At 40.8% G+C, this 27,625-nt stretch overlaps 1 protein-coding gene across 1 annotated transcript in view; it reads left to right on the top strand.

Annotated features, from left to right (window-relative positions):
* ZFHX4 (zinc finger homeobox 4) overlaps window positions 1-27,625 on the top strand; it is a 238,079-nt gene that overhangs the window by 132,266 nt on the left and 78,188 nt on the right. The window contains 1 exon segment of the mRNA XM_015420487.1: window positions 12,059-12,100. Coding sequence (XP_015275973.1) covers window positions 12,059-12,100 — 42 coding nt within the window.

Genomic DNA, 27,625 nt, shown 5'->3' on the forward strand with positions numbered 1-27,625 from the left:
AAAAGGCTTTCCCCCCTCACAAATGTTAGTGAAGATTTCTCTTATTTGTTTTGTAAAACTAATAGGAGGCTGCTTTGCTAAAGGTGATGGGGCAGTCTCAAAGTGGCACATGGGAACGGGGATTATGCTTTCCTGCTAGCCGTATTTCTTTTCCCCTCCACTCTTTTATGGGGTGGTCTGGCAAAGTTGTACTTACAACTAACTGGGAAGGGGGTGTTGTTCAGAAAAGGGCTTCCCACATAGCAAGAGCCATTCAACCATTTCTCCATAACTCCCCAGTACTTAATTTCTTTTCTTTTTTTAAGCTTTAGCTTGCATGAGACATGTTATGTGTTGGCTATGGAGCTCAGCGACTTTATCCCAGCGCTATTGCAATTAGTAGTGCTGAAGCTGAAAGAGGTTTCAGTTTAATGAATATAATTTGTACAAGTGTGAGAAATAGTTTAACAGTAGATAACATATCAGATTTAATGACAATAAATTTATTGGGGGAAAGTGGATTGAAATGCAACTCTATTTGTAAAATCATGGTTGAATTGCAACCATAGGTTGGCTGTGCGGGTTCTATGAAAAAAGCCCACAGGAAAAAAGCCCACAGGAAAAACCCCATGGTCGTAAATGCTCACAGGAAAAAAGTCCACATGGAAAAATGCCCACACAGAAAACTGCCCACGTGGAAAAAAGCCCAAACAGAAAAAAGCCTGTGCATAAAAAAGCCCACACAGAAAGAAACCCACGTGGAAAATACCACGTAAAACGCCATAGATATTTATAATTGTGGATGACTATTATCCACATTTATAAATATCTGTGGCACTTTAGATGGTATTTTTCCACGTGGGTTTCTTTCCGTGTGGGCTTTTTTATGCACGGGCTTTTTGCTATGTGGGCTTTTCCCCATGTGGGATTTTTTCCATGTGGGCTTTTTTCCTGTGAGCATTTATGACTGTGATTTTCAGTGGGGATTTTTTCCTGTGGGCTTTTTTCCAGTTACTGGTTGTGGGTACAAGAGTTTGGCAAAAATCAATGAAAGCATTCTGTGAGAATCAATTAACTATATGGAATTTACAATAGACTGTTATATATTGTATGTTATATATTGTATTATTATTTGTAAATTGTGTGCTACACATCCTTTATATCAGTAACATTTATAATAAAATAATGTACACACCCACACACATTTTTTCCTCTGTAGAGCTGATTGTTAAATATTTAAAATATAGAAACTCATTCTGCCAATCATAATGTAGCCAATCATAATGTGACATAATGTAGCCAGCATAATTTATTCTATGATCTTTTGACAACCTGTGTTTTATGGTTTTCTTGTTGCTTGCTTGTTGTAAGCTACTGTGTAGATATTTATCTGGAAAGGCACGATATCAATATTTTAAACCAACAACACTTTATCAGTTTAGATGGTAGGTTAAGTCTTGATTAGTGGGGCTTCAGTCAGGGAATTTGGAAACTGGAGTATTCCCCTAGCACTGACTGGAATCATCCAAGGGCTTAAATAGATTTCCCCATGTCCCCGGAGATCTTATCAGGCTGCAATCAGATGACAGGCTTAGAGCAGTCTGGCGCTGCCTCTAATTTATCCATGTTTCTTTGTAAAAGAGTTTTGATCAGACATCCCCCCGTTAACCCACCTCACTGCATGTTCACCCTGTGGTTGATTGATCATACGTGGCAGCCACCGAGGAGTTTCTGCGCTCTAGGTGAGGCTAGCTTGTGGCGCCCGCACCTCCCCCAGGTGAGGCTGCCTTGTGGCGCCTCCTCAGCACAGATGAGTGGCTCAGATCTCTTAACCGAGCAGAGACACTTGCAGAGCTTCCAAGGCACCGGGTCTCCCAGCAGGGAGCTCGGCATGGGTGGTTGAGGGACTCAGAGAGGTCTCCGTGTGCACTCCCCTCGGGCTCCAGGGTACTACAGTGGCCAGGAGGCAGTGCTCGTATTCCTGCAATGCTGCATGAGCAACGAGCAAACTCATCCTTCCTTCCCTTCCCGCCTCTCTCACTACCCAGTGGTAGTTTGTGCAGGGTGGGGGAGTTGCCTGAGAGGCAGCGCGGAAATGGAGCCAGAGGAGCTCGAGCTGCACCAGACGGCAGCAGCAACAGCTGAGAAAGAAACAGCAGGAAGGCGCCAAAAGCATAATGGGGCTGGCCTCCCGCCGCTGGAGGAGGCCGACGATGCACGGGGCGGACACGGCAGTGCCAGCACCAGGTTGCTGAGCAAGTCTGGCCTGGGGAAGAGGTTTCGCTGTGTGCCTGGCTTCCTCAGCCCGGCCCCATGATGGCCCCATGCTCTAGGCAAAAGTCTAGTTCACCTAGTGAGCGACCAAGCCAGCCCTGCAGGTGAGAATGGGGAATGGAAGACAAATCTTGCTCTGTGATGTGCATCTGATCGCAGCCTCAGTTATAGACAGCATGCACTGTTCCTGAGGAGTGTGTTTCTGCTGTTGTTGGACTGGTAGAGTGGTTGGCAGGATCTTGAAATATTGATAGATTTCTAGTGAGGAGACAGCATCTGAAGATGTAGGCAAAGAATGTTCAAAAGCAGGAACTAGAAATATTGTAGTCCTTTGGGATTTTTCTTTATCTGTGGAAAACTTTGGCCACATTGAACTCCATTTGCCACATTGATGCCCACTCGCCCATCCTTGACAGATCCCTTTGGAGTGCCTCACAATCCTCCCTGGTTTTCCCCACCCTGAACAACTTCATATCATCTGCAAATTTAGCCACTTCACTGCTTACTCCCAACTCCAAATCGTTAAAAAGCATCGGATCAAGTACTGATCCCTGTAGTATCCCACTGCTTACCACCCTCCACTGAGAAAATTTCCCATTTATACTCACTTTCTGTTTCCTATTAATTAGCCAGTTTTCGATCCACGGAAGGACCTGTCCTTTTATCCCATGATTTTTGAGCTTACTTAGGAGCCATTTTTCTTCCTTAGGAACTATTACTTAGGAGATATTTTTCTTCCTGTCCCAAAATACTAGAACTCAAGGGCATCCAATGAAGTTGATGGGTGGTAGATTCAGGACAGGCAAAAGGAAATATTTCTTTACACCAGTGAGTGATTAAAATGTGGAATTTGTTTGCAGAGAATGTAATGATGGCCACAGGCACTTTAAAAGGGGATTAGGCAGATTCATGGAGGATAGGTCTATCAGTGGCTACAAGATAGGTGACTAAAAGGAAACTTCATGTTCAGAGGCAGAATACCAGTGCCAGGAGACAACATTAGGGAAAGGCTTCAGCCTCTATGCCCTTTTGATAGATCTCCAGAAGAACTGGTTGACTACCGTGTGAGATAGGATGCTGGACTAGATGGACCACTGGTCTGATCCAGCAGGGCTGTTCTCATGTTCTTGTAACTTAATAGTCACTAGACACTTGAGATGGCCTCTGAAAAATCTCATGAGAAACATATTTTCCACTCAGAAGTACATTGTTCAGATTGAGGAGCAAGCCAGGATTGGTAGTTATATAAGAACAGATGGGACCGGTTTGGTGTAGTGGTTAAGTGTGCAGACTCTAATCTGGGAGAACCGGGTTTGATTCCCTTCTTCTCCATTTGTACCTGCTATTGTGACCTTGGGTCAGTCACAAGCTCTAGCACAGCTGTTCCTGAAAGAGCAGTTTGTGTCAGAGTTCTCTCAACCCCACCCACCTCACAGAATGTCTGTTGTGGGGAGGGGAAGGGAAAGGAGTTTGTAAGTCGCTCTGAGATTCCAAGTGAAGGGTGGGATATAAATCCAATCTCTTCTCTTCTTCTTCTGTTGTGCTGAATGTTAGTCAGCTATCTACAATGGTAGAGCTTTACCACATGATTTGATCCATAAATTGCTTAGCACCTAAGGTGCCTAGGCCCTACTACTAGAGTCTGTTGTTAGAAAATCTGTAGTATCATTGAGTTTACAAATGGTTGGTCATAATTTTCCAAGAACTCTGTCTGTGTCCACAGGTGAGCCTAGCTCAAAGATATATAGGAAGATCGAGACACATGTTATAAAGAATCAACTCTATATAAGATTAAGTAAATGGCTAGGGTTGCCAGCTGACAGATGGGAGTTGGGGATTCCATGATTTTGTGGGCTCCTGCCTGCCACTGGCCAGCTGGTCAGTGTTGGAAAGCCATCAAAGACCATGACCTGGCATGATGCATTGTGATGACATGACATGAAAGTGCCGTCAGTACGCCAAAATACCAGTGTTGCCGCAATGTTCCCGGCATGATGACGTCCAATGTTCCCGGCATGGTGACGTCGCCCCAGTCCCCACTCCCAGAGGGCTCCCACCCCCTGCCAGCAAGAGCTTAGGGCCTGGCAACCCTACAAATGACCTAGTTTATTATTTATTTATTTAAAACATTTATTGGCTGTCTTTCTACCTTGTGGCACTCAACATGGGTTACAGTGTAAGTAAAACAACAGTTATAAAACACACAAAAACAGATTAAAATCTTAATTAGGACTGTCAATAAATACAAACTAAATTAGTCAAATGCAGTCCTAAATAAAACTGTCTTCAGCTGCCTCCTGGGGTGGTTGTTCCATAATTATGGGTCTGCCACCAAAAAGCCCCTTTCTTGTATACCCACCTATGACACTCCAGTCCACTTCTCTCCCTCAGAGGCAAGATTTTCTGCACGTTTTTCTTTCTTTTTACTGACTGAGCCACCCTAGTGATGTGTTTTCATCTTTGCTGAAGAATGTTGGCTGTCCCACCCTGTCTCAGTATGACATTTTACTGATGGCTCAGCCCAGGAACCTGACAGAAGGATTGGGAGACCCATTTATCTTTAATGGCACTTGAGACATTTTTATATTCCAAATTAGCAAAATACTTTATTCAACATAGAGGGAGAAGGTCAGGTGAAATCAGGGGTTGAAATTTCTGAGTTGACTCAATATAGATAACTCTGAGGTAAAACAAATACATGCACAGACTTTAGTTCTTATGCTTCAAGCTAATGAGAGTTTCTTAAGCTTTTCACAGTGACTTAAATCTTTATGTTGAGAGGCTTTTCTTCCAGTGTTTTCCCCAAACACTGCAGTAGACTTTCTCTTTGAGTGTTCTCTAACTCCTTTGGTTTCCAGAAGGGTGGTATACTCTTTCCAGTAAGCAAGCCCCTTCTCTTGAAACACCTGTACTCATCTTGAGTTTTTAACTGACTCTTAAGGCAGCCTCTAACCACACCAGACCAGGGATCTCTGCACTCTTCAGAGCTAATTCCCAGTTTGGGTAGGGAAATTCTTTTCTCTCTCGAAGATCTATCTCTTTCCTTGGCCCAAGTGGGAGTCTTCCAGGCCCGTAGCTACAGTGGGGCAACTCAGGGCTAGCCCCCCTTGACTTACTGGCAAGGCCCCATGACTTCCCATCCAGCCAAGGGCCCCCGAGCAATGGCAGGTTTGGGGAAGGAGCCGAGTATTCTTGCACAGCTGTCTGGCATGAAGGACCAGCTATGGTAGCCATGTGGAGCCAGAAAGCACCTCTCTATTTCCTCCAGAAACTGAATTAAATTACTTTTAATTCGATTAGCCAGTGCCCCCCTAAGAAATTTAAATGCCTCCTGGCTTTAAAAAATCCTGGCTACGGGACTTTTCAAACTTCTTTGCCAACTTTCCCCAAGTTCTCAATCTGTGTTAAACTGCTCTCAGTCAAGGCAGAAATTTGACTGAATCTCTCCTCAGCATCCAGTTCAGAAGTCTTTTCTCTGCTCAGCTGATGCTAACCAATCAGATCTCTTGGAACAGCCTGTCATTCAAGGCTCTCTGGCTCTGTGAATAATTAACCCTTCACAGTCCTTTACCTGTTTGTATAGCACGTCTAAGCTTTTAAAAAATGCAGTCCATCACATCACTAGATGAGCTCCTTTTATTTGTACAACAGTCAGGAGTGCCCCTCTCTATGATCTCAATTTCTGGACAAGAATTAGTCAAGTGAAGTGCAGTAAAAAGACAAAGAGCCCAGCCCTGCCCTGATCTTTTCATCCATTAATGATTTCTATGTGTAGTTTTCAATCTGTAATTCTTGCTTGCTTTTTTATTGTAGTGCTGGAAGTTCTGTTTCACTTAAATGAATATTAGTTTTGGGGGGAAATTACAGCATTCTGTTCTACTCCCACAGTTACTATAATTGGACTTTGGTGGAGGTAATCAAAGTTATTTGGTCTTTGAACATGTAGTTCCCATTTAGCTATTGTCTGTAATGGAATTATTATTTAATCTTTGTATCCTCTGTGCAGTCCAACATGGAAAGTGTGCATGGGCAGGCTGGCCATGGAAGCTCCAGAACTCATGTGGGGCATTTACCTCATTCCCCTCTGATGTTATTAACCTCATCCATGTCACAGGGCTAGGGTGAGAGGGCCTTTTCTCAGTTTTGTTTTTGCTGCTGCAGAGCAAGAAGCATTTTGAACCCCGTTTTGAAGATAGACACAGTTTAAATGAATTATTTCTTATGCAAAACAACCTTTATTATGGTAGAAAAAGCGGTTTCTGAGAAATGTGCTAAAATGGCACATTCTCTATGCTTCTCTGTGTGGTTGAAGCCCACAATGTTGCTGCTTGCCCAGTATAAAAACAATTCATGGTGAAAATGAGGAGTGACAGGGTTTCTCAATTAAAAGCAGCTCTGTGGAAGACAGCCTTACTGGTCAGTGAAACTGTCAAATCAGACAAACAGTCCAACAAACATCCTGAAAGATACTCAAGGGCAGCATCAGTTCCAAGAATGACCCTGAAGCTGCTTCCTAAAGACGTGACTGAATTTAAGCAGGATACAGTTTTACTCTCATTTAGCTATTTTGGATGACCCCCTGAGTTATACTGTTTCTCTCTATAAAATTGTTAGTGAGGCTGAGAGATCAATACATCTCTAAAAAAAAGTCCTCACATCACTGGTTCATTACTTCATCCTTTTGAGCCATTTCATTTTCCTTTTCTGATCTTTTTCCAGCCCTGTTTTGAACTGTTCTGAGATGGGGTGACCAGAATGTTACAGATATTCTACATGTGGCCTCTCCATAAGTTGTATAATGACACTGATGTACTTGTTTTCACACTAGGGTGGGAGACCTCCAGGCAATTGCAGCCCTTGCGTGCAGATGCGCAACTGATCAGTGGGCAAAAACTTGGCCTAAAGGGGAAGGGAGGCAATTGTCCTGGGGAGAAAAATTAAAAGAAAAATAAGGCCTAGAGCTACCTGGAAGTGACAATGGTATCTCTAAGAATTGCTAGAAACTCTGTGGTCAGAACCTCTGATAAGTAGCCAAGGACTTATTTTTCTTTTTTCTCCTGGGATGTTGCCCACCCCAAGCCTCATGCTGGTTGCCAGGCACTGCCTATGTCACACTCTTCTTTGACTTTTTAGTAAGGTTTCCACTATGACGTGATCACATTCAATGGCAGTCACAGGAAACTTTAGACATTCATAATATCTCTGAACTTTTTTTTGTTCCAACCAAACATCTCCTTGGGTTAGGGTTGCTATCCCCCCCAGTGTGGGGCAAGTGTTTCTCTGCTTTCGAGGGGCTCAATCTGCCACCGCCTTGCTGGCCAGTGGGGGAGTCCCACCCCCAACAGCTTCAGCATGCCTGACATTCTTGGTGCAGTGATGTCACCCGGAGGTGACCATAGAGTTTTTGCCCAAATACCAGAGTGTCCCGTGCACAACATGCCTGGTGTTATGACATCACTTCTGGGTGATGTCATTGCAGCACACTCCAAAGACTCCCAGACAGAAGACTGGAGCCCCCCGCCGGCAGCCAAGTAAGACCTGGCAACCCTACCTTGGGTGTTTTTTTTTATTTTAAACAATAGTTGTGAAGGAGATTATTTCATCATATACAATAGAGATGAAAATATTTTGATAGACTCTTCCAGAAGTGATCATACGTCTATGAAATTCATTTCATACTGTAACAATATGACAAAATATTTGCTTTTCCAGGTTATAAGAGTGCAAAATTCAAACCACTGATTAGAGTCCCAAAACATTAAAAAAAAACCCAGAATTTATTTTCAGCTCATTCTAGAGAGGCTATAAATGCAAACGAAGAACATATAGATCAAGCTTCAGTCTAGAACAAATCTCAACAAACATGTACACATGTGCACTCCCATCCCTGAAACTGAAAGAACACACTGCCACATAATGTCGCAGACAATTCCTGAGATGAGCCCAATGTCAGTCAAAGGCTTGCAATGTCTTGAAGGATAGATAAAGGAGTGAATGAAAAGGATTTGTGCTCACTTATGATATGGGTTTGGAGTAATGAGTAATGTATAACCTGTGCTGGTTTCTATTATGATTTACATGCAATAAATTTTAGTAGTTTCTATTTTAAATATTTCTTTTGTTTCTCAAGTTCCATGCCTAAAATGGAATTCACTAGAATATTAATTACTGATATAGCTTACCTCAATGAGATAAAATGTGAAACAGTATTTAAGACTTTGTGCTGTTATATTTACCAGTTTCTAGTTTGCCTCCAGCTCTTCCCTTTCTAATTGTGTGTCAGAAAATCAGAAGGGTTTTTAAAAAATATTTAATTATAAATATCATAATAGAAATAGGCAGTCATTCTTAGGAGAAGTTATTTCAATAGGGCAGATAACGCAGATTCATTGGCTACATAGTTGTTCAACTACAAAACTGGTCCACCTGAGTATGTTACATAACTTCTGTTTTTAAATGCAGTAACTAATTGTAGGTAGATTTTTTTTAACCATAAAGCTATGTTTTCCCCAGCCTCTCCATCTGCTCTTTTTGACACCCCTGTCATTAACTGTCATTTTCTTTTAAATATACAGTGGAGCTGAAAGGCCAGCTCTACACCACATCATTTCAGATTAGGGGCACTTCGTTTGAGCTGAGCACTGTTTAGGTGTCAGAAAGAAGTCTCTGACCTCTCTCGCACCACACTGCTGTAGGCCCTTAATTAGTACTGACTCCAGCCATTACTGCAGAAAGGACAAAGGCGACCACATCATTTTTCTACTTAGGAAGTTAGCGTCTGACCTAATAACTTGTCCAGACTCGTACGACACTGTAATGACCACACAATGACAGTGGGATTATTTGTCAGGTTCTTTCCTCCCCTAAACCTAGGATAATCAGGAAAGTTAAGAGTTGTATCTCCCACACCTTCCAGGGCTATTTCTCATTCAGCTGAATTCACAATAATGAACAATGGTCTGAGAGACAGATGACTGGACAAGGCAGCAGCAAAGCATATAGCTTTTTGGTCTGGACATAGATAAAATAGCAATAAAGCAACATTTTTGGATCCCGCATGATTGAATTAAATTTATCTGTGACCTGGATAGATACTGTTTCAAATAATTAATTTCATCTCTCAGCACAACATCCTGTATTGGTGAAACTTGACTGGCAGTAGAATTGTAAACACCATACTACTTCACTGTATTTCACTGCCAGTTGAATTTCTTTACCTCCATGTCCCTGTTGCCTAAAGAGAGAGAGAAATCTGCTTAAATATAATGTTATATTTTAAAAAGTGCACTCTTGATTAGCTCCATCTTAGTTTTATTTCTTTGAAAAATACTCATAGAAGGATAAAAATGTAGAAATTAAAAAAATACATTAAATTAAACATTAAAAGATAAAAAACTTTAGGGACTTTTTCTGAAGTTTAAAATTGTTGAAGCAGACAAATATGAATAAAGCTACATTTGGATTATGTTATCTTGAGCTTCTAACAATTTATTTTATTTACTTCATTTATACCCCTCCCTTCTTCCCAATGAGGACCCAAGATGGTTTATATCATTCTCCACTCATCCATATTATACTCACAACTACCCTGTGAGGTAGGTTAAACTAAGAGTGTTTGACTGGCCCAAGGTCACCCAGTGAGCTTCCATAGAATAGTGGGGATTCATACCTGAGTCTCCCAGATCCTACATTCTAACCACTACACTATGCTGACTCTCTAACCATCTTTTTAGCAAATTTTAAGAAATAGTGACAAGCACTATTTGAGGAGCAGATTAATTTTTTACTCTTCTTTCTGGCTATTCTGTCCAGATTTCCTTTGCCTTGGTAGGAGCTCTGTAGCTAACAGTAAACTAGCTGTAGCTAGCCACAGACCATTTTTTTTTAATCTTTCCAACAATTGACTGGGAAGGTTTAGTCTATCTATTGTATGTTAAACCGTTCACCACCAGTTCCCCAGAGAGCACTGTGATCAGGGTCCCAAAATCGACTGACCCTCCCCAGATGCAAGGAAACCAGGCTGGCTATAACTAGGGCCAGGGCCTTCTCAGTAGCGGCTCCTTTCTTGTGGAATGAGCTCCCAGAAGAGATCACGGCACTGTGGGACCTCATGCAGTTTCACAGGGCCTGCAAGACGTAGCTCTTCCACCAGGCCTTCAACAAAGAACAGTGTCCCCTGAAGACATTAGAACAGCCTGTGCCAGCTGCACAAAGATCAGATCCACGGGCTGACCGCCAGGACCATTTAACCATCTGATAATTTATTAGTATTATAATATTAGCACCTTTTAATGTTGAGTTGTTTTACATGGTTTTAGGATTATTTAAATTGTCTATGTGTTGTTTTATTCCTTTGTAAGCTGCCCTGAGCTGGCTCTGGCTGGGAGGGCGGAGTATAAATCTGATAATATATAATAAATAAAAATAAAAATAAATGATGTAGTTTGTGACACAGGTTATCAGAATTACCAAGGTACTTTCTATATTAAAAAAACACTAGTATTGTGTATAATAAATTAATTCAGTGAATCCAGATTTGTATTTTGCTTAATGCAGCATTTACAAATTTTGGAGAGAGGGGTTACCTAAGGCCCAATCTGTCATTTTCTCTTTAGAAAGACTTGTAGTTACCTCAGAATTCTGTGTACCTAGTCACAGTGCAAGCCTGTGTTTTTTAAAAAGGCACAGTGGCTGTCCATCATGCTAGCTCTCCTACTGGGGCCCTGCTCTGCCTGTCCATGATGATGGAGGCAAGGAGACTGGCATATGGGATAGGGCCTTTTCGATAATTGTACCGAGGCAGTGGAATTCCCTTCCTCTGTCTGACTCACTTGCACTTCACCTTCAGACTACACTGATTAAAGCATTTTTCTTTCAAAAGGAGTTTGGAGGCAAGTGATCTTATTCACTGGATTTGTTTTGATGTCTTTTTCAATAATTTTACTGCTGTATTACTTTGATTCTGCTGTTTGGTATTTTATACGATTATTTTTATGCATTTGGTTGCTTGTCTTATTTTCAGTTTTTATTTTTGTAAGCTGCTGTACTTAGATTTACTAGCTGCTTCTCCAATTTCCATGTTCCAGCTTATAATAAAATTAATGAAATCAGTAAGCCAATAAAATCAAAATAGAACATTTAAGAGCGATGGTTGAACAATATCTCATCACTCACACAAGGGCCAGCCTCTCTACTATCGTACAAGGAATTATGGGTGCATTTGGGTGCATTTGAAAATCCTATCCCATTGCTCAAAATCTACCCCTCCAGTATTCAAGAAGTTCTCAGTTCTTTAAACAGGTTGGTTTCTCTTCCTCCTCCTCCTTTTTATCATTTAATAAACATTCAGCAGCTGTCAACATTGCATCCCCTTCTGGTGCATATTTGGTATCACTATATGTAATAGTGAACTGACTGGTTGTGTCTGGTTCCTGGGTGTGTTCAAAGATAAAATAATCTGTTAAAACAAACCACTAGCCTTATCTGCAAACATGATAGATAAATGATAACATGGTGATAAACCCATTTGTATAGCTAATCTTCTTTTCAAGGACTTTGGGAGCCAACCTAAGCAAGTCTACTTAGAAGTAAGTCCTATTTTAGTTAACAGGGGTTATTCCCAGGCAGGGTATGAGATTCGTGAGTCACTGCTCACTTCTTCAGCATTTGCACGAAAGCTCACACCCTGCTGCAAATGTTGTTAGTCTTTAAGGTGTTACTGGGCTCTTGCTCTTTTCTACTGCTACAGACAGACTAACATTTTAATCTTACTCCCAGGAAAATAGTTTTAAGATTGCAGCCTTAGAAACTTCTTCAGAAGGAGATGGCTTGTGTACTTAAGAAGTGAGCTTTTAAATGTTCTTGGAGTACAGCAAAAACATTAAACCCTTTCTTTCAAAGTGACTTGTGGTGATATACAAACAGAGAGGAATATTGAGGCTGTTTTGTAACACAATTGTTACAATATTCTTTTGCAAGATAGGTGGTGACCTCCTTTTTTAGTACTATGTGTCAGTTCTAGCTAATTATATGACTTTTCCAGTTCTTCATAACAAGAAAAAAAATCACAAATATGACTTGAAGAACAGTAAAGGTGTGGCAAAACCTAAAGTGCCTGAAAAGCCACAGTTGTCATCTTTTATTTGTGCCATCTTGGTTCTACCCATCCCCACTCCAATGGGGCAAGAAAGGTGTTTCCTTCTTAGTAAATCATTGTATTACTTTTGGTCATGTGATTAATTAACTTATATGGATGTATATTTTCTATGAAAAATAGTTTATTACAAGTAATGCTATGTAGAAGAGCAGCTTTTAAAAACATATATAGTTTATTACAAGTAATGCTATGTAGAAGAGCAGCTTTTAAAAATATAGTTTTAATCAACTTATTCTTCTGAACAAGGTATGGCATTGATAGCAGTTATTGATAGTTTGTAGCATTACCTAATCTTCACTAAATGTAGGAAGCTTTTCAGATTTTGAAAGGTGGCAGAAAATGTCTAGTAACGATGCTGCTGGGAATTCAGGGTCAATAGTGTGGTCAGTATAACAGGGATGTAGCTATAAGAGGTATTTTATTATAAGCAAGTTGACTGTACTAAATGTTCATGCTAGTGCAATATTTTGAAAATGATGTTGTATTTACAAGATGCTTCTCAGTTTCAGTTTTTCTAACTACCTCAGTAAAAACCATACTAAGTGTTTTACATGTAATATGGTATCAAGTATTGGAAGATCACTGAATTGCAGGAAGGAACATAATACACCAACAAAGAATAGATGTGGATGAATGGGAGACCCACAAGGACTTGTGGGAGGCATCTTCTTTTTTCCTCCCCACTGTCTCCCTTCCCTGAAACACCCACAGCCTCTTCCCTTTTACTGCTTCCTTCTCATCTTTTCTCCGACCACCCAACATAACTTTATCTGCCACTCTGTCTTCAGCTTTCCCTCCTTGCCTTCCCTTGGCAGCCTCTACCTAGGAAAACTATGGCCCAGTTTCTGGCCACCAGGACCAGTTGCATGGCTGGGAACCTGCAAGAACTTGGGGGGAGGGACCTCACTTTCCCCTAGATCCCCCTCCCCACATATTTCCTTTTTCCCTCCTCTTGGAAAACTGCATGTTCTCATCTTTCTCTGCTTCCTTCTGTCCATCCCAGCCACCTTTTATCTGTCTCCCCATCGTCAGCTATATTTATTATTTATTTACTTTATACCCCACCTGTCTCCATATTGGGGGCCAAAATCAGCTCACATCATTCTTCTCTCCATTTTATCTTCACAACAACCCTATGAGGTATATTAGGCTGAGAATGTATAACTGAGCTTCCAAGGCAGACTGGGGATCCAAACTTGGGTTACCCGGATCCTAGTATGAAACTCCAGCCACTACACCACTCTGGCTTTTGTATAGTGGCTGCAGTTAAACATTAGCAATCAATCAGTCCTGATCAGGTTAGATAGTAGTAAGTTTACCAGTGTTTGCTGGTGGACTTGGCCCAACGAGTCATCACTCAAAGGCCAAAACAGCATTGGGAAGGAACCTGCCCCCTCCTTCCTTTTACTGACAGTATCCAAACCTTGAGGGCTGGCAATACTGTTGTAGTTGCCTAGCAATGACCACTGAGGCATTCATTTCTTAAAACTACAAGTGCTAATTCTATTAAGAGGAGGCTTAACCTCAAATGCTTTATTTATGTATTTAAGATTTTTCAGCAAACCTGGAGCTTTTTTCAGGTTTGTAGAAAGATCTGCTTTGTTTCACTCCAGTTTCCAGATTTAAGTATCCACAGTTCTGCCCTTTGTTAAAAATTAGATATATTAATGATAACATTAGGGATTCAATACAGAGAAATGTTATGAAATTAGTAAAACTGATACAAACATGACTATGTTTCAGTAATTATCCTAGTCCAGATAATTAGATTTGTATCATGATTTTATTTTTCTGCCCTCTTTGCTTTCTTTCCCCCCCTGGTTTCTTCACTGCTGAATTGCTAAAGGGAATCCATTATATAAGGTGAGCATTCATTTTTGCAATAGAACTTGCTTGTAGCTATTGCCATATTTGAACCTCACTAATGTATGTAAATTAAAAACTATAGTATTCAAATTACTCCTGTTTGAAATAAAAACAGAATCTGATCATTACAATCTGCAAGCCAGGTATTATCACTGGACTAGTGAGCTGCTGATGATAAATTGTACTGAATAGCTTGTGGATAGAATATTTTATCTGTTCTCTATCACACAGGACTGCATAAAATAAGAATGATTCATCAAGCATGAGAGCTGGTGGTTTATGAAATTCATTGCTCACGGCAAGTGTATTTTTTTTGTAAATCAGAAGACAAAGCGACTCACAAGGGTTATTTAGTAATCAGTGTGAATTACTTCTAGGTATAACCCACACTGGAAAAAATTAAAAATACATTTGCAGTATGGAAACCTTATTGCTGTGGGTGTTATAATTTAATTGCATATTATCCTATAGCTTTTTAGACCACTTTTCTTTCAAAACCTCTTATTTTTGAGAGTAAAACTGCATAATCACATGTAACAGGATTATTATATTGAAGAAGCCCCTGCTACCAGCAGTTATGTCTTCCACGCTTGTATACCTTAGGCTGCAGAGAATATTTTGTTTATTCAGAAGGATATGTAAAAAGAAGACACGCAGTGTAAAGCCATCCCTTTTTCTCAATTCAGATTTACAATAATAATGTTTCATTTATTCTTGTGTATTGATACCCCAAGGCAATGTTCCAAATGAAAAGATAATAACATATGAAAATGTGTCAAAAACTAATTACATTTTGTAACTTGTTTTTCCTTCACATAAAGTATATTTTTCACCACGCTGTCCAGTCACATGCTGAGATTCTTGCTAACATTATCACATGCCAGTCACACTAGGTCTCAGTGGTGCCTCTCCTTCTGTCATTATTTTCAGCATCAATTAATTTTCTCCTGACCTCAGCTTTGGAAAATGTAGCAAAGAATTATCAGTGCATGCTTTGCAGAGTCTATTTTGAAAGCATTAGGCCACTGTGTTTTTCAAAGATGGAGTAGGCCAAACATTATATTTTCTCACCTGCAGGGTTGCCTAGTAACCTGAATTAAGGATTTTCACCAAGCCTTCAAGACGAATAAAAGACTGTAATGCAGGTTGACCCAGGTGGGGGGTGGGGAGTCAGCCCCAGTCACATTGATCAGAATTTTAAATAAGGAAATATGAAACAAAAACTCTCATTTACATTCACTGTGGAAGCAGTTCCTATAACCAAAACAAGCTTGTTTGATCAGGCAAACTGAGAATACCAGGAACATCATCTTCCACAAATGTTAAACCTTTATTATGAACTGTGCTTTTTCTGTGGCTGTTGTGATGGCTTTTCTGTCATGGAAAATATTGACTGAGTATTGAAGATATCTAAAAGGCATCTTCTGAATAGGTAAACATACCTTGGAGAGGATGCTTTCTGCAAACATGCTTGTTTGCATATGTTTGGTAGAGGTTCACATAGATTTGTTCAGCTTTCATTTAATCACTCAAGGAATGAAATTCCTTGTTTAATGTATTGCCATTCAAAAAAGAAAGATTAGTGTGCTTTAGAGGTGGGGGGGTCATTCTTTGTAACGCTAATACAGCTTTGTCCTTGACATGCAAGAATCCTGGGGGAGGGAGAATAGGGGAAAGAGGAGTATGCAATAGAAATTTCTGCTTCAAAGTAGTAGCGCAATTAGGAAGTCAGCACCTAGTGACAGTCCTCGGCAAATGATGGTGTCAGGCCACTAAGGGGCTGAGGGTGGCAGGAGTGACATTCACCCTAGCTAGATGGAAATAAATGCCCAGTTTGATAAAAGAAAACAGACAATTTATGTATACCCTGAAGAGTTAACAGCTAGTGAGCCATTCCTATGGGTCAAGTGCAGCATTTGCATTTTGATGGGATGTTATCAAGTAATTAATGCACCAGTCAGGATTTATTACCTCAGGAGTGAACTGAAAGGTTCATTACAAAATCAGTTTCACTTGAAGATAGGCATTTCCTCAGAGTTAGCTTTTGACATGTTGTTCCTAGCTCCCTCTGCCTGTGGCAGTGGTGGTAGAAGGCCAGTGAGGTGAAATTCATTGCTTAATAAGGGCATTCACTTTGGGTATTCTTGTGATAATAAATGTATACATCAAGGCCGCAATGCCTTGTCAGTTTAATTGCTTCTTGTGGTCCTTAACAAGCCAATCTTAATCAGTCTGGACCATGTTATGAATAATTTAGGGATCAGCAGACTTCATTCTTAATAAGATGTACTAGATTATAAAACTTAAGAGCAGTGTTTATAGAAAGCATGCAAAACACTTTATTAGCAGCAAAGCAGGCAAAACATGCAGCGAGTTATTCTAGCACTTGCAGTTTGTGAGCAACAGCTGTGTGTCTTGATGCTGTAACACCCCTCCAACCCCCTTTCCATTTTTGTTGAAGGCCATAGTTTGGCCTTTCTATCCATCTAAGCCTCTGTGAGACATAATGGGAAATTTGAGTAGGCTATGAGATTAAAGCTAGGAATCGATGACCAGCCAGCAATTGTCATTTTCAAAAACATTCTTTTATCTTTTTAAATGCAAAGCAGATCTTTAAAAAAGTGTACAAAATTACCTTTGTGTGTGCATGTATGTCTGACAACCCATATGAATTTTAATGTAATTGCTTAGAAGGGACATTGAGCTGTCAAATTTTGATCAGTCATAGGAATTTCAAAATGGTTTCTCCTTTGTTTAGTAATACAATTGGAAGGTGGGATAGTCTATATGTATACGATGCTTTGATGCAATATAATGTGTTTAAGTAAAATACTCTTTATTCATAAAGGTAATACAGAAACGCATTAAACAATGAAAGTGAAATCACCTCAAATCTCCCTGTGTCTGTTAGATCTTCTGCATTTAATAAAATTTGGGCTTGATTTAAAAGAACAACTAACCTTATTGTTTCAAAAGAACTCTTTGTCCTCCTTTTTACCTCAACAGTCATAGGCTATAAGTAGTCCATAGAGTAATGCATCATTCAGTTTATGACATCCAATAAAGGCCTACTGCATGCATTAAAACCAGGTGCTTCAACAATTTTCTTCCTTCCTTTCTCTGCTGTGCTCTATTGTTCTCAGACAACCTAAACAGAAAGAATTCCACTTGGAGTACTTTTATTTTTATACCTTTAGTTAAGGTATAACACATTCTATGAGTGCTCTGTCATCATTTGATGCTTATGTAAATAGTATGTGCATATAAATTTGGCAAAATGTGTACGAATCTGTGTACATCATATGTATGTGCATACATTAAAGTTAAGAATTCTGCATTGTCAATCATTTCCTAATGCATTAAAATGACATTATTGTTAAACTACATTTATGAATTAGAAAGACAGCTACTAGTAAATGAAAAACAACTTCAAACCTATTTCCAAACCTATAGCTGGACCATCATATTCCTTTGTTCTTGTGCAGGTTAATAGAGATTGAGGAGATGGGCAGAGGAAAAGCAGTGCAATTTTCTGCTATTTAAGCTTGGCGAAATGGCACTCTTCAGGAAGCAGCAAAAAGTATGAAAGCGTAATAGGCATTTTAAAAGTAGAAGTCCATATAGCTGCTTGAGGGATCCTTAGATTTAGGCATGCATAGAATCACGAATGAGATAATCAGCATTGTGAAATTGAAACCTGTCTGCTGCCTGCTGCTGTTCTTCCCTCTTTCAGTGGAGTGATTTGTAACACTCATCTTCTTCAGGCAAGGCAGCCTTCAAGATTATCCAGAACTGTCAATAGTAATTGCCAAAGTATTTTATTACCTACAGAAAATCAAAGGAATTTTATAACCAACAGTTATCAAGTTTCAATACACGGTATAAAGAGAGCAATTTTAGTTGGAATGCAATCGTGTTTGGCTTGCTTTAATGTTCTTGATACAATTCCTGTGCAACCAACTACAACATCACTGTATTTAAGCTAGAGGCAAAAAGTGTGTGTGTGTGTGTGTATATATATATGTGTGTGTGTGTGTGTGTGTGTATATATGTATTTAACTAAGGCATATTTTGTATGGTAATTAAAAACCACTCACTTTCACATGGTTCAAAACAGTGTGTGTGTGTTTTTAACCAAAAGTGTGTGTATATATGTATACACACACACACTTTTGGTTAAAAACACACACACACTGTTTTGAACCATGTGAAAGTGAGTGGTTTTTAATTACAAAATATGCCTTAGTTAATTACATCTAAAAGAAAGAAGTTTTTATAAAATACAAAATGGCATTCTGGAATTCTGTCAGCAGAAATACGTTTTAATGGAGAATTCTAAATAATTAACTACATACTGTTGAGGAGATTAGTTAAAACACAATCTTTATTATGAATTTTGAAAACAGTGAGCCTTATATGGAGCCCTTTGTATTGCTTGGGTGGCTTTCTTATTAGCCACAGTTCTCAGCTAACATTTAAGCAGATGCTTCAGATTTTGGCTTAAACTGTAATCTCTTGCTGTATCTGTGTCTAAACTATACCACTCCAGAGTATAGGTGAAGATTCACATTACAGAATATTTCATACAAATTAATTTTCTGCACATAGAAAATTCAGGTAAAGTATTTGCTCTTTTTCCAGATGTACAGATATTTGTTTGTTTGTTGGATGTTTTATTTATTATGGAAGAGTATTAAATCATGTGAACCCATAACTGCAATCTGTAGTAGTTCAGTTTGGGCACAGGTTTGCCACCCCAGAAGTAGGCCATAGTGGTTTAGAGGTCAAGGTGCCAAACATCTTGTTCCCTGTGACACTCAATAGTTTCTTCAAAAATCCTTTTTTCCTCCTCACATACAGAACTGCATGACCGACCCACAGTACTATTGACTTAAATGGATTTAGAAGGGTGTAACTGCTTAGGATGATAGTCACACAGTTGAGCAGTGATGGAGTAAACATATATTCTTCCACAACAAAATAATAGACATGGTGGCTGCTATTCATAATATGTATGCAACACACAGCTGCATAATACACAGCTGCAAAACACACAGCTGCATGGCACAGCTTCAGTTCATGCAACACTGTACCCCTGTGGCAAATGCATGAATTGCTCAATTCATGTACGATACAATCATGAAAATCAACCATGCTTCCAAAACACATGGATGGTAGGCTCCCCCACCATGTGAATGGAACACCAGTGTTCCAAAAGGGCTATGGTTTAATGCAGGGGTGTCAAGCATAAGGTCTGGTGGCTGGAACCAGCCTGTCCAGGGCTCTTACCTGGCCCATGAGCAACTGGTATGAAGAAGGGAAGGCAGGAGGCTGCTTGACTGGGCAAGCAGGCAAGCAGGTGCATGTAGTGGGATGTGTGGTCAAAGCTGTCAAGAAATAGAAAGGAAATAGCTAGGGATGGGGCTAAGAGGCTGAGGTAGAATAGTGGGGAGGAATGGAAGTGCAGGCAGAGGAAAAGGAGATATGTTTTCTTCCTTCCTGCCTCCTCCAACCACAGTTCAGCAAGGATTGGAAAAGCTACCACATGGGAGTGGGCAGAGCCGAGTGGCTGGCTGGCTCTGCTACCACTGCACCAATCGGCTTCACATTTTTTCAAATGGTGACTGTGAGGGGGGTTGGCAAGAGTGGACATGTGGAATGGCAGTTAGCAGACAAAGGAACAGGGCCAGCGGGGAAGAGGGGAGGAGGAGGGCCAGCACGTGGATTGGGAGACAACTGAGCTGTCTTGTGCATGCCACTCTGTGTTGGAAATGAGTGGAAGAGCAAAAGGTAAAAGGAGTGCTGATGTTGCTGCCACATGTCTGAACACTTGCAGAGCTAGGAGACAGAGTGAGTGTTGGGGTGGGTGGGGGATGGCAACCTTCTGTTCTCAGCCCATCTGTTCTCAGCCCATGAAGGAAAGGGGGTAATGGGAGGACAAAAGCACCCCCTGGAGATGTTGGAAACAGCCTTTCTGTCAGGACTTCCTTCAGCCCCACCCCTTTTGTGGGCAACACTGAAGGGTTGAAAACTGAGCCAGGACCCTGTCATCTGGGTCACCTGGGGCCGGTTGCTCAGCCTGGCCCATTTCACAGGGTTGTTGGTCATAGTGGGGATGGGGTGTTGGAGGGGGGAGTCTAGTTGCCTCCTTGAGATCCTCAAAGGTAGGATGGGGGAAGAGAGGAAACAAAGAGTGAGAGACGGATTGTAGCCATGTTCAGCTATTAAGTCTGAGGATATGGGGGGTGCTGAAAAACTACCTTATTTACTTGCAAAAATGATAACTCATCTCCTAAAAGTGCTAGATATACAAAAAGTAAGATACCCCCCTCCAATGCTTCCTCTAAGCTGTGGAGTCTTGTGAGCAAAAATTCTACTTTGTCAGCTACTGGCGTTAAAGCTGTGAGCGAGCAATTAGTTTGCTCTGGAACTATCCTTTGTGAGCTAAGACAAAATGTGTGAGCTGGAGGCTAAAAAACTCTGAGCTAGCTCACATTACCTCAGCTTAGAGGGAACATTGCTCCCCTCCTTTTAGGGTATCCCTTGGGGAAAAACCATAGTCTTGTATATGAGTAAATATATTTATTGGGGCTTTTGTGGGCTTTCCCAGTAAATAAATTGCTCTCACTGCTAAGAATCCATTGCTTTAGTTTGTATTTTGAGTAAAAAATAATATTGTCAATTGGATCTGCCTTTATAAAGTTTATATCTCTGGTACCTGGCCTGACCTCACAAAGTAACATTTATGTCAGATCTGGCCTTCATAACAAATGAGTTTGACACCCCTGTTTAATCCATATTGGAAAGCCTATACTGTTTCAGGGATGGTGGCAAAGAAATATTTCCTTGTTGCTACTGTATCCACACTGCTATCCAGCAGAGGTACTTCAGTGTTTTGAGGACTTTTACAACTAGGTCTCTAGATGAAAATAAGATTACAGTCTACTGTGATTTACTTGATAGGTACTTGATAGATAAAATTGCTTGCTTTGAATCAGACTTAGTTGCTTCTATTTTTAACAGGATCTGAACGAAAGGTGTCCAGTGCTTCATGTTCACTTTTGATCTAATAATTTCCAGTCTATTTCACCTAGTGGTATGGACAAGGTTTCCTCTACATTCACTGTGTTTGATCTTTTTCAAGAGAAAAGGTCCAATGGTCTTCAGGCAGGGCTTACTCAGTAGTGGCTGGGGAATAGCTTTTCTAAAGAGGCCTGTCAGGCTACCTCATTGCTTAGTTTGCACTGTTTTCACTCATGTCTTTTTCTTGGAGATTGGTAGAGTAGTACTGTTTTTCTGTCTCTGCTGTTTCATGTCTATTTCATTTAGATGTGCTCATTTTTTTCTTATGTCTTCATTCTTTTTTGTTTTTTTGTTGTTCACTGTCTCTGTGTCTTTTGAGAGAAAGGAGAGAAATGGGTTTTAGAATTGAAATAAATAATAAAACTTGAAAAAATTAAGCTGTGGTTCTTCCACTTGTTTGTTTGTTTTCAAGGCTGCTAATATCTACTTATAGTTGAGTTTAAATTCTGTGAAAAGCACTGCTGCATTTTTCCTTTAATGTTATTTGAGAACCCCTTTAACTCTTCCTTTCTATAAGGCTTCCTTGGGTAAAGCAGAAAATCATATTTCTTCACTATCCATTACAATATTTTGTGCTGAGGAATATTAAAAGATGCACACCTCACAACTTTTGTTACAGGGTTTTTGTTTTTTTTAAAGACAAAAAGATAAATATCCTGTAGGTATAATTTAATGAACGCTGCCTTGGATAAGCTATTTGGATCCTGTATACCGCTAACATCCCTATTCGATTAGCACACATCAGTCAGGTGGTAGAGTGCCACAAGCAGAAAGCAAAAGTGAGCAGCACAGTGTTCTGTTAAGTGCATGTGGGGCATGGAATAAATTCAGTAAAGCATACCCACTTTCCCTCAAGCTGTACATGTTTTTCGCACTGTATGTGTTAGTAACCAGGGCATACTAAATATATACAAAATACTGGAACGTATCCCATACTTGTCTGGCTGAACTTTCTCTAAATGGTGCCATTGATTCAGGGTGGCCAGCTAAATTGGAAATTTGACCAAAAAACCCAAAAAAACCTGCCTTTAAATCTGTATGTACAAGCTAATGGGGAGCCGTTGCCCCAGCTGTCAGCCTTTGAGGCCTTCCCTTGCTTCAGTGGGTAGCTATTACATAGGGAATCTCCCCATCTCAATTATTTTCCAGAGAATTTGTTGGTAAAACCTACTGAAGAGGTGGTATGAAAAAGAGACTCAACAGCAACTGAGGACATAAGCCTGGGACAAAATAAGAACCTCACAGTGACATGCCTGCAAATATCTCCCTATGAAATTACCATTTACTATTCTTATCCCTGAATTTAGCACCAGAAGTACACTCCTTCCACATAAAAGGGGGGATTGCTTCATGCTTCTTTGTTTCATGCTCCGATCAATTTATTCTGCTTTGTCAGCTCCTCATGCCTGAAAATGTCTTAGGTGCTCTATCCCAGTTTGAGCACCTCCTGATGTTTGAGACAGTTCTCACTCTCTGCAGCTGCCCAGGATACCTTAGCAAGGCATATATGTCAAATGAGCATTCTTTTCTAAAGCACCTCTGGTTATCTTATTTACATTTCTCTGAGCTCTCTTAGTAATCATTATTTTCCTATGTAAGTGTTATAACAAAGAGCCCCATTGTGGTTGTTCATGCTGTGTATCAATTAGCTCTTTTGTATCTCCTACCAATCATTGCAAAATTCAGACTTAAACTGAAGAAAATTGGGAAAAGCACGAGGCCATTCAGGTTTGACCTAGATCGCATCCCTGATGAATATACAGTAAAGGTGAAGAATAGATTCAAGGGTCTAGATTTGATAGATAGAGTGCCTGAAGAACTATGGACGGAGGTTCGTGACATTGTAAAGGAGGCAGCAATCACCACCATCCCAAAGAAAAAGAAATGCAAGAAAGCAAAGTGGCTATCTGATGAGGCTTTACAAATAGCAGAGGAAAGAAGGAAAGGAAAAGGCAAAGGCAAAAAGGAAAGATTCGCCCAACTGAATGCAGATTTCCAGAGAACAGCAAGGAGAGATAAGGAGGCCTTCCTGAATGAACAGTGCAAAGTAATAGAGGAAAACAATAGAATGGGAAGGACTAGAGATCTCTTCAAGAAAATTGGAGAAATCAAGGGAGCGTTCCATGCAAAGCTGGCCATGATAAAGGACAAAAATGGTAAGGACCTAACAGAAGCAGAAGAGATTAGGAAAAGATGGCAAGAATACACAGAAGAACTATACAAGAAAGACCTCGATGTCCTTGACAACCACGACGGTATAATCACTGACCTCGAGCCAGACATCCTGGAATGTGAAGTTAAATGGGCCTTAGAAAACATTAATAACAACAAAGCTAGTGGAGGTGATGGTATCCCAGCTGAGCTATTCAAAGTCTTAAAAGATGATGCTGTTAAAGTGCTGCACTCAATTTGCCAGCAAATTTGGAAAACGCAACAGTGGCCACAGGATTGGAAAAGGTCAGTATACATTCCAATCCCAAAGAAGGGCAATGCCAAGGAATGTTCAAACTATCGCACAATTGCACTCATATCACACGCTAGCAAGGTCATGCTCAAGATCCTACAAGCTAGGCTTCAACAGTACATGGATAGAGAACTGCCAGAAGTACAAGCTGGGTTTCGAAGAGGTAGAGGAACGAGAGATCATATTGCCAACATTCGCTGGATTATGGAGAAAGCAAGAGAGTACCAGAAAAATATCTACTTCTGCTTCATTGACTATGCTAAAGCCTTTGACTGTGTGGATCACAACAAACTATGGCAGGTCCTTAAAGAGATGGGAGTACCAGACCACCTCACATGTCTCTTGAGAAACCTGTATAAGGGCCAAGAAGCGACAGTTAGAACCGGATACGGAACAACTGATTGGTTCAGCATAGGAAAAGGAGTACGACAAGGATGTATACTGTCACCTTGCTTATTTAATATATATGCAGAGTACATCATGCGAAATGCTGGCCTGGATGAATCACAAGCGGGAATTAAGATTGCTGGGGAAAAGATCAACAACCTCAGATATGCAGATGATACCACTCTAATGGCTGAAAGTGAAGAGGATCTAAAGAACCTCTTGCTCAGAGTAAAAGAGGAGAGCGCAAAAGTGGGCTTGAAGCTCAACATCAAAAAAACTAAGATCATGGCATCCGGCCCCATCACTCCTTGGCAAATAGAAGGGGAAGTCGTGGAAGTAGTGACAGACTTCACGTTCCTGGGATAAATCAGTCAATCCTAAAAGAAATCAACCCTGACTGTTCCCTGGAAGGCCAGATAATGAAACTGAAGCTCAAATACTTTGGCCACCAAATGAGAAGGGAGCACTCCCTGGAGAAGACTCCCTGGGAAAGATTGAAGGTCAAAGAAAATGGGGACAGCAAAGGATGAGATGGTTAGACAGTGTCATAGATGCAATGAACATGAAATTGAGCTTCAGAGGACGGCAGAAGACAGGAAGGCCTGGCGTGATCTTGTCCATGGGGTCGCGAAGAGTCGGACTCGACTGTGCGACTGAACAACAACAACAAATCTCCTACCAAACTTTTCTGATGTCCATTACTGTCAATAGTCCCCAAAGCCAACAGGACATATCCATACTGATCTTGCTCCTAATCCAGAACCACAGGAGTTTATGTTTCTAGATAATGAGCTTTGCCATATATCTTTTGTTACAAAATGCAATCCAGTGATGATACTGGGATGAGATTACTGCCTTTTCCCACTACAAGTAAATAGCATGACTGTTGCTGTTCTTGGTTCAAATGCACTAAAGTTCCAGCACACCTCAACTGTAGCCAGGGGTGCAAACTCACGCTGTGACTCATCCAAAAGATCATGTCTGGTCAAGAGTTGCTATGAGTATTTTGCTAAATGCAGGATAATTCAGTTAATGTTCTGCTGGATAGAGATAATGGACTACCAGGTACTCCATGACTGCAATCTCTATTCTTGCCCCTGCTGGGCTCTTAATCCTGCCTATGACCCAAGCAACAGTATTCTCTCTACCACAGTTTATAGTAGATAAAACACAGAATTCCCTCCATTAATTTTGCATACCCTTTGTAGTCATAAGGGTTTGCATCTTGCAATCCATCCTGCACTGTGATTTAGCATCCCTCTAGGTAACAGTCTCTATGATTAACACCAATTTATTATATTAAAATATACTGTAAGCTGTATATACAGTTTTTGACAATTCAGTACTGCCAATGTTTGGAACAGCTTCACATATCTATTCTGACATGGTCTACTGGTATTAATCTATGGGCACAATCACATGCATAATTAGCCACGCCATAGACGCGAATGCCGGGTGGATTTAAAGGGCGCGATCAGATACGAACATCTGGGAAGTGCCCCGCACCCGTCGGCACCACAGAATAAATATGTAACATTGGTCAAACTTGCTCTGACCTAGATAACCCAGGCAACCCCAAGCTCATCAAATCTCAGAAGCTAAGCAGGGTTGACCCTGGTTAGTATTTGGATGGGAGACCACTAAAGAAGACCAGGGTCACTATACAGAGGCAGGCAGTGGCAAACCACCTCTCAACGTCTCTTGCAATGAAAACAAAAACAACAGCCCCTCAAACTCTGTGTTTCTAACTCTGCTCACTTCATTAATTTATGAATCCTCTTCCTAGTTTAAGTGAAATTCTTGCTTCCTGCTCATCAGGTGAGACTCATAGCAGAACACATGGAATAAGTTCAGACTTCTGATTCATCTTCTGATTACTGACTTCCTTGGTCTACCTTTCTCTCAATTCTCTGTGCAATATACGGTAAGTATTTTCTTTTATGGATACGATCCATATTTCTGTACAAAGGTGGAGAAGACATTTTTCTGTTCTGTTCCATAGTTCCTGCCCCCCATCACTGTTGAAAGCTAGTGTGTGGCACCACTCAAAGAAAACTGTGTTGCATGCTTTCCTTTTTCTATGAGAGTGCCAGGCACATTTATTTTCCTGCTCTTGTTACTTTCATGGTTCTTGAGCCAGTCTTTCTTTGGAGCCAACAGTCTGGAATTCTGAGTTGGAAAGTTCTTCTCATATACAGCTTCCTCTGGCTGTATTCCCCTGTCAGTTGCTAAGATGATTTTGAAGAGTTTTCTGCCATGTGGCCAGCTGCCTAGCCACCCATATTTGTGACTGGGCACAGATCACTCTTGAATGATTAAACAAACCTTTTTGCAGCTTCTCAATAGTGAAATGGCATTGGGATGAGTTATCTATATTGGATAACCTTGTCAGTTTCAAATGGATCCTACAGTATTGCTTCAAAAGTTACCATTTCTGGAAAACAACCAGTTCTTAATATATATGCAGAATTACAGCCACTCTCCTTTGTACAAAGCTCCACTGCTACTTTTGATGTACATGGAGAAATCATTGGCTTCCCCATTCAATGTAGTACCAGGAGCAGCTCCTTACATCTGAGTTTCTATGTGTGCCAGCAGGCCCTAGGTATGCAGAAAGATTATTGTCAAATGTGTCTGAATTCTATATGTAATTACTTTACATAAGTTAATATTAGTATTACTGACACAGTTTGCACCATTTTGTTATAGATTACTTAGAGTAGTATAGCTGGGAGGAATTTCAGATCTGCAGTGCACCGGGTACATTCATTACTTAACTTAAAAGCTACAGAGGCTGCGGTCACACGGAACATTAGCCATGCGAGTCAGACGGAAGACATGCGGGTTTTCCGGGCGCGATCTCACCGGCACATCTGGGAAGTGTAGCACTCCCGTGGCTCAAACGAGGCTTCCTGCCGAAACCACGCGGCAAAAAACTAGTACCTCCGAGGTACTAGTTTCCGGAAACCGCGGGGCAAGGGCGGGCGTCTGATCGCGTTTCCGGTGGCATCCGGCGCCCGCCCATGTTCCCTGGCGAAAAAGTTTTTTTTTCTTCTAGTCTTTGTGGATGCGCAAAAGCACACAACGGAGCATGCGCAATCATGGTGGAAACAAAAAAAACCCTTCCAGTTTGCCGCACCGCGCACTTCGTTTTTGCGCGCGGGATTGTTCTGCGATCGGCACCTCTCCTTTCCCACGGAACCTCCACAGTACCTCCACGGGAGGTCTGATCAGGTAACCGCGCCTTAGTTTGCCCCGGGGCAAACTGCCACACTTCCCCCCCGCGGTTTCCTGCCCGTGTGACCGGGACCAGAGTTAGGCTTAATTGCACTTTATTACTCTAGGAAGAAATGTAAACATTTATACATAATAACTCTGTGTGTGTGTGTGTATGTGTGTCTGTTTAAACAAACGAC

Source organism: Gekko japonicus, unplaced genomic scaffold (assembly GCF_001447785.1).
Source record: "Gekko japonicus isolate JY-2015 unplaced genomic scaffold, Gekko_japonicus_V1.1 scaffold475, whole genome shotgun sequence".
Lineage (NCBI taxonomy): Eukaryota > Metazoa > Chordata > Lepidosauria > Squamata > Gekkonidae > Gekko > Gekko japonicus.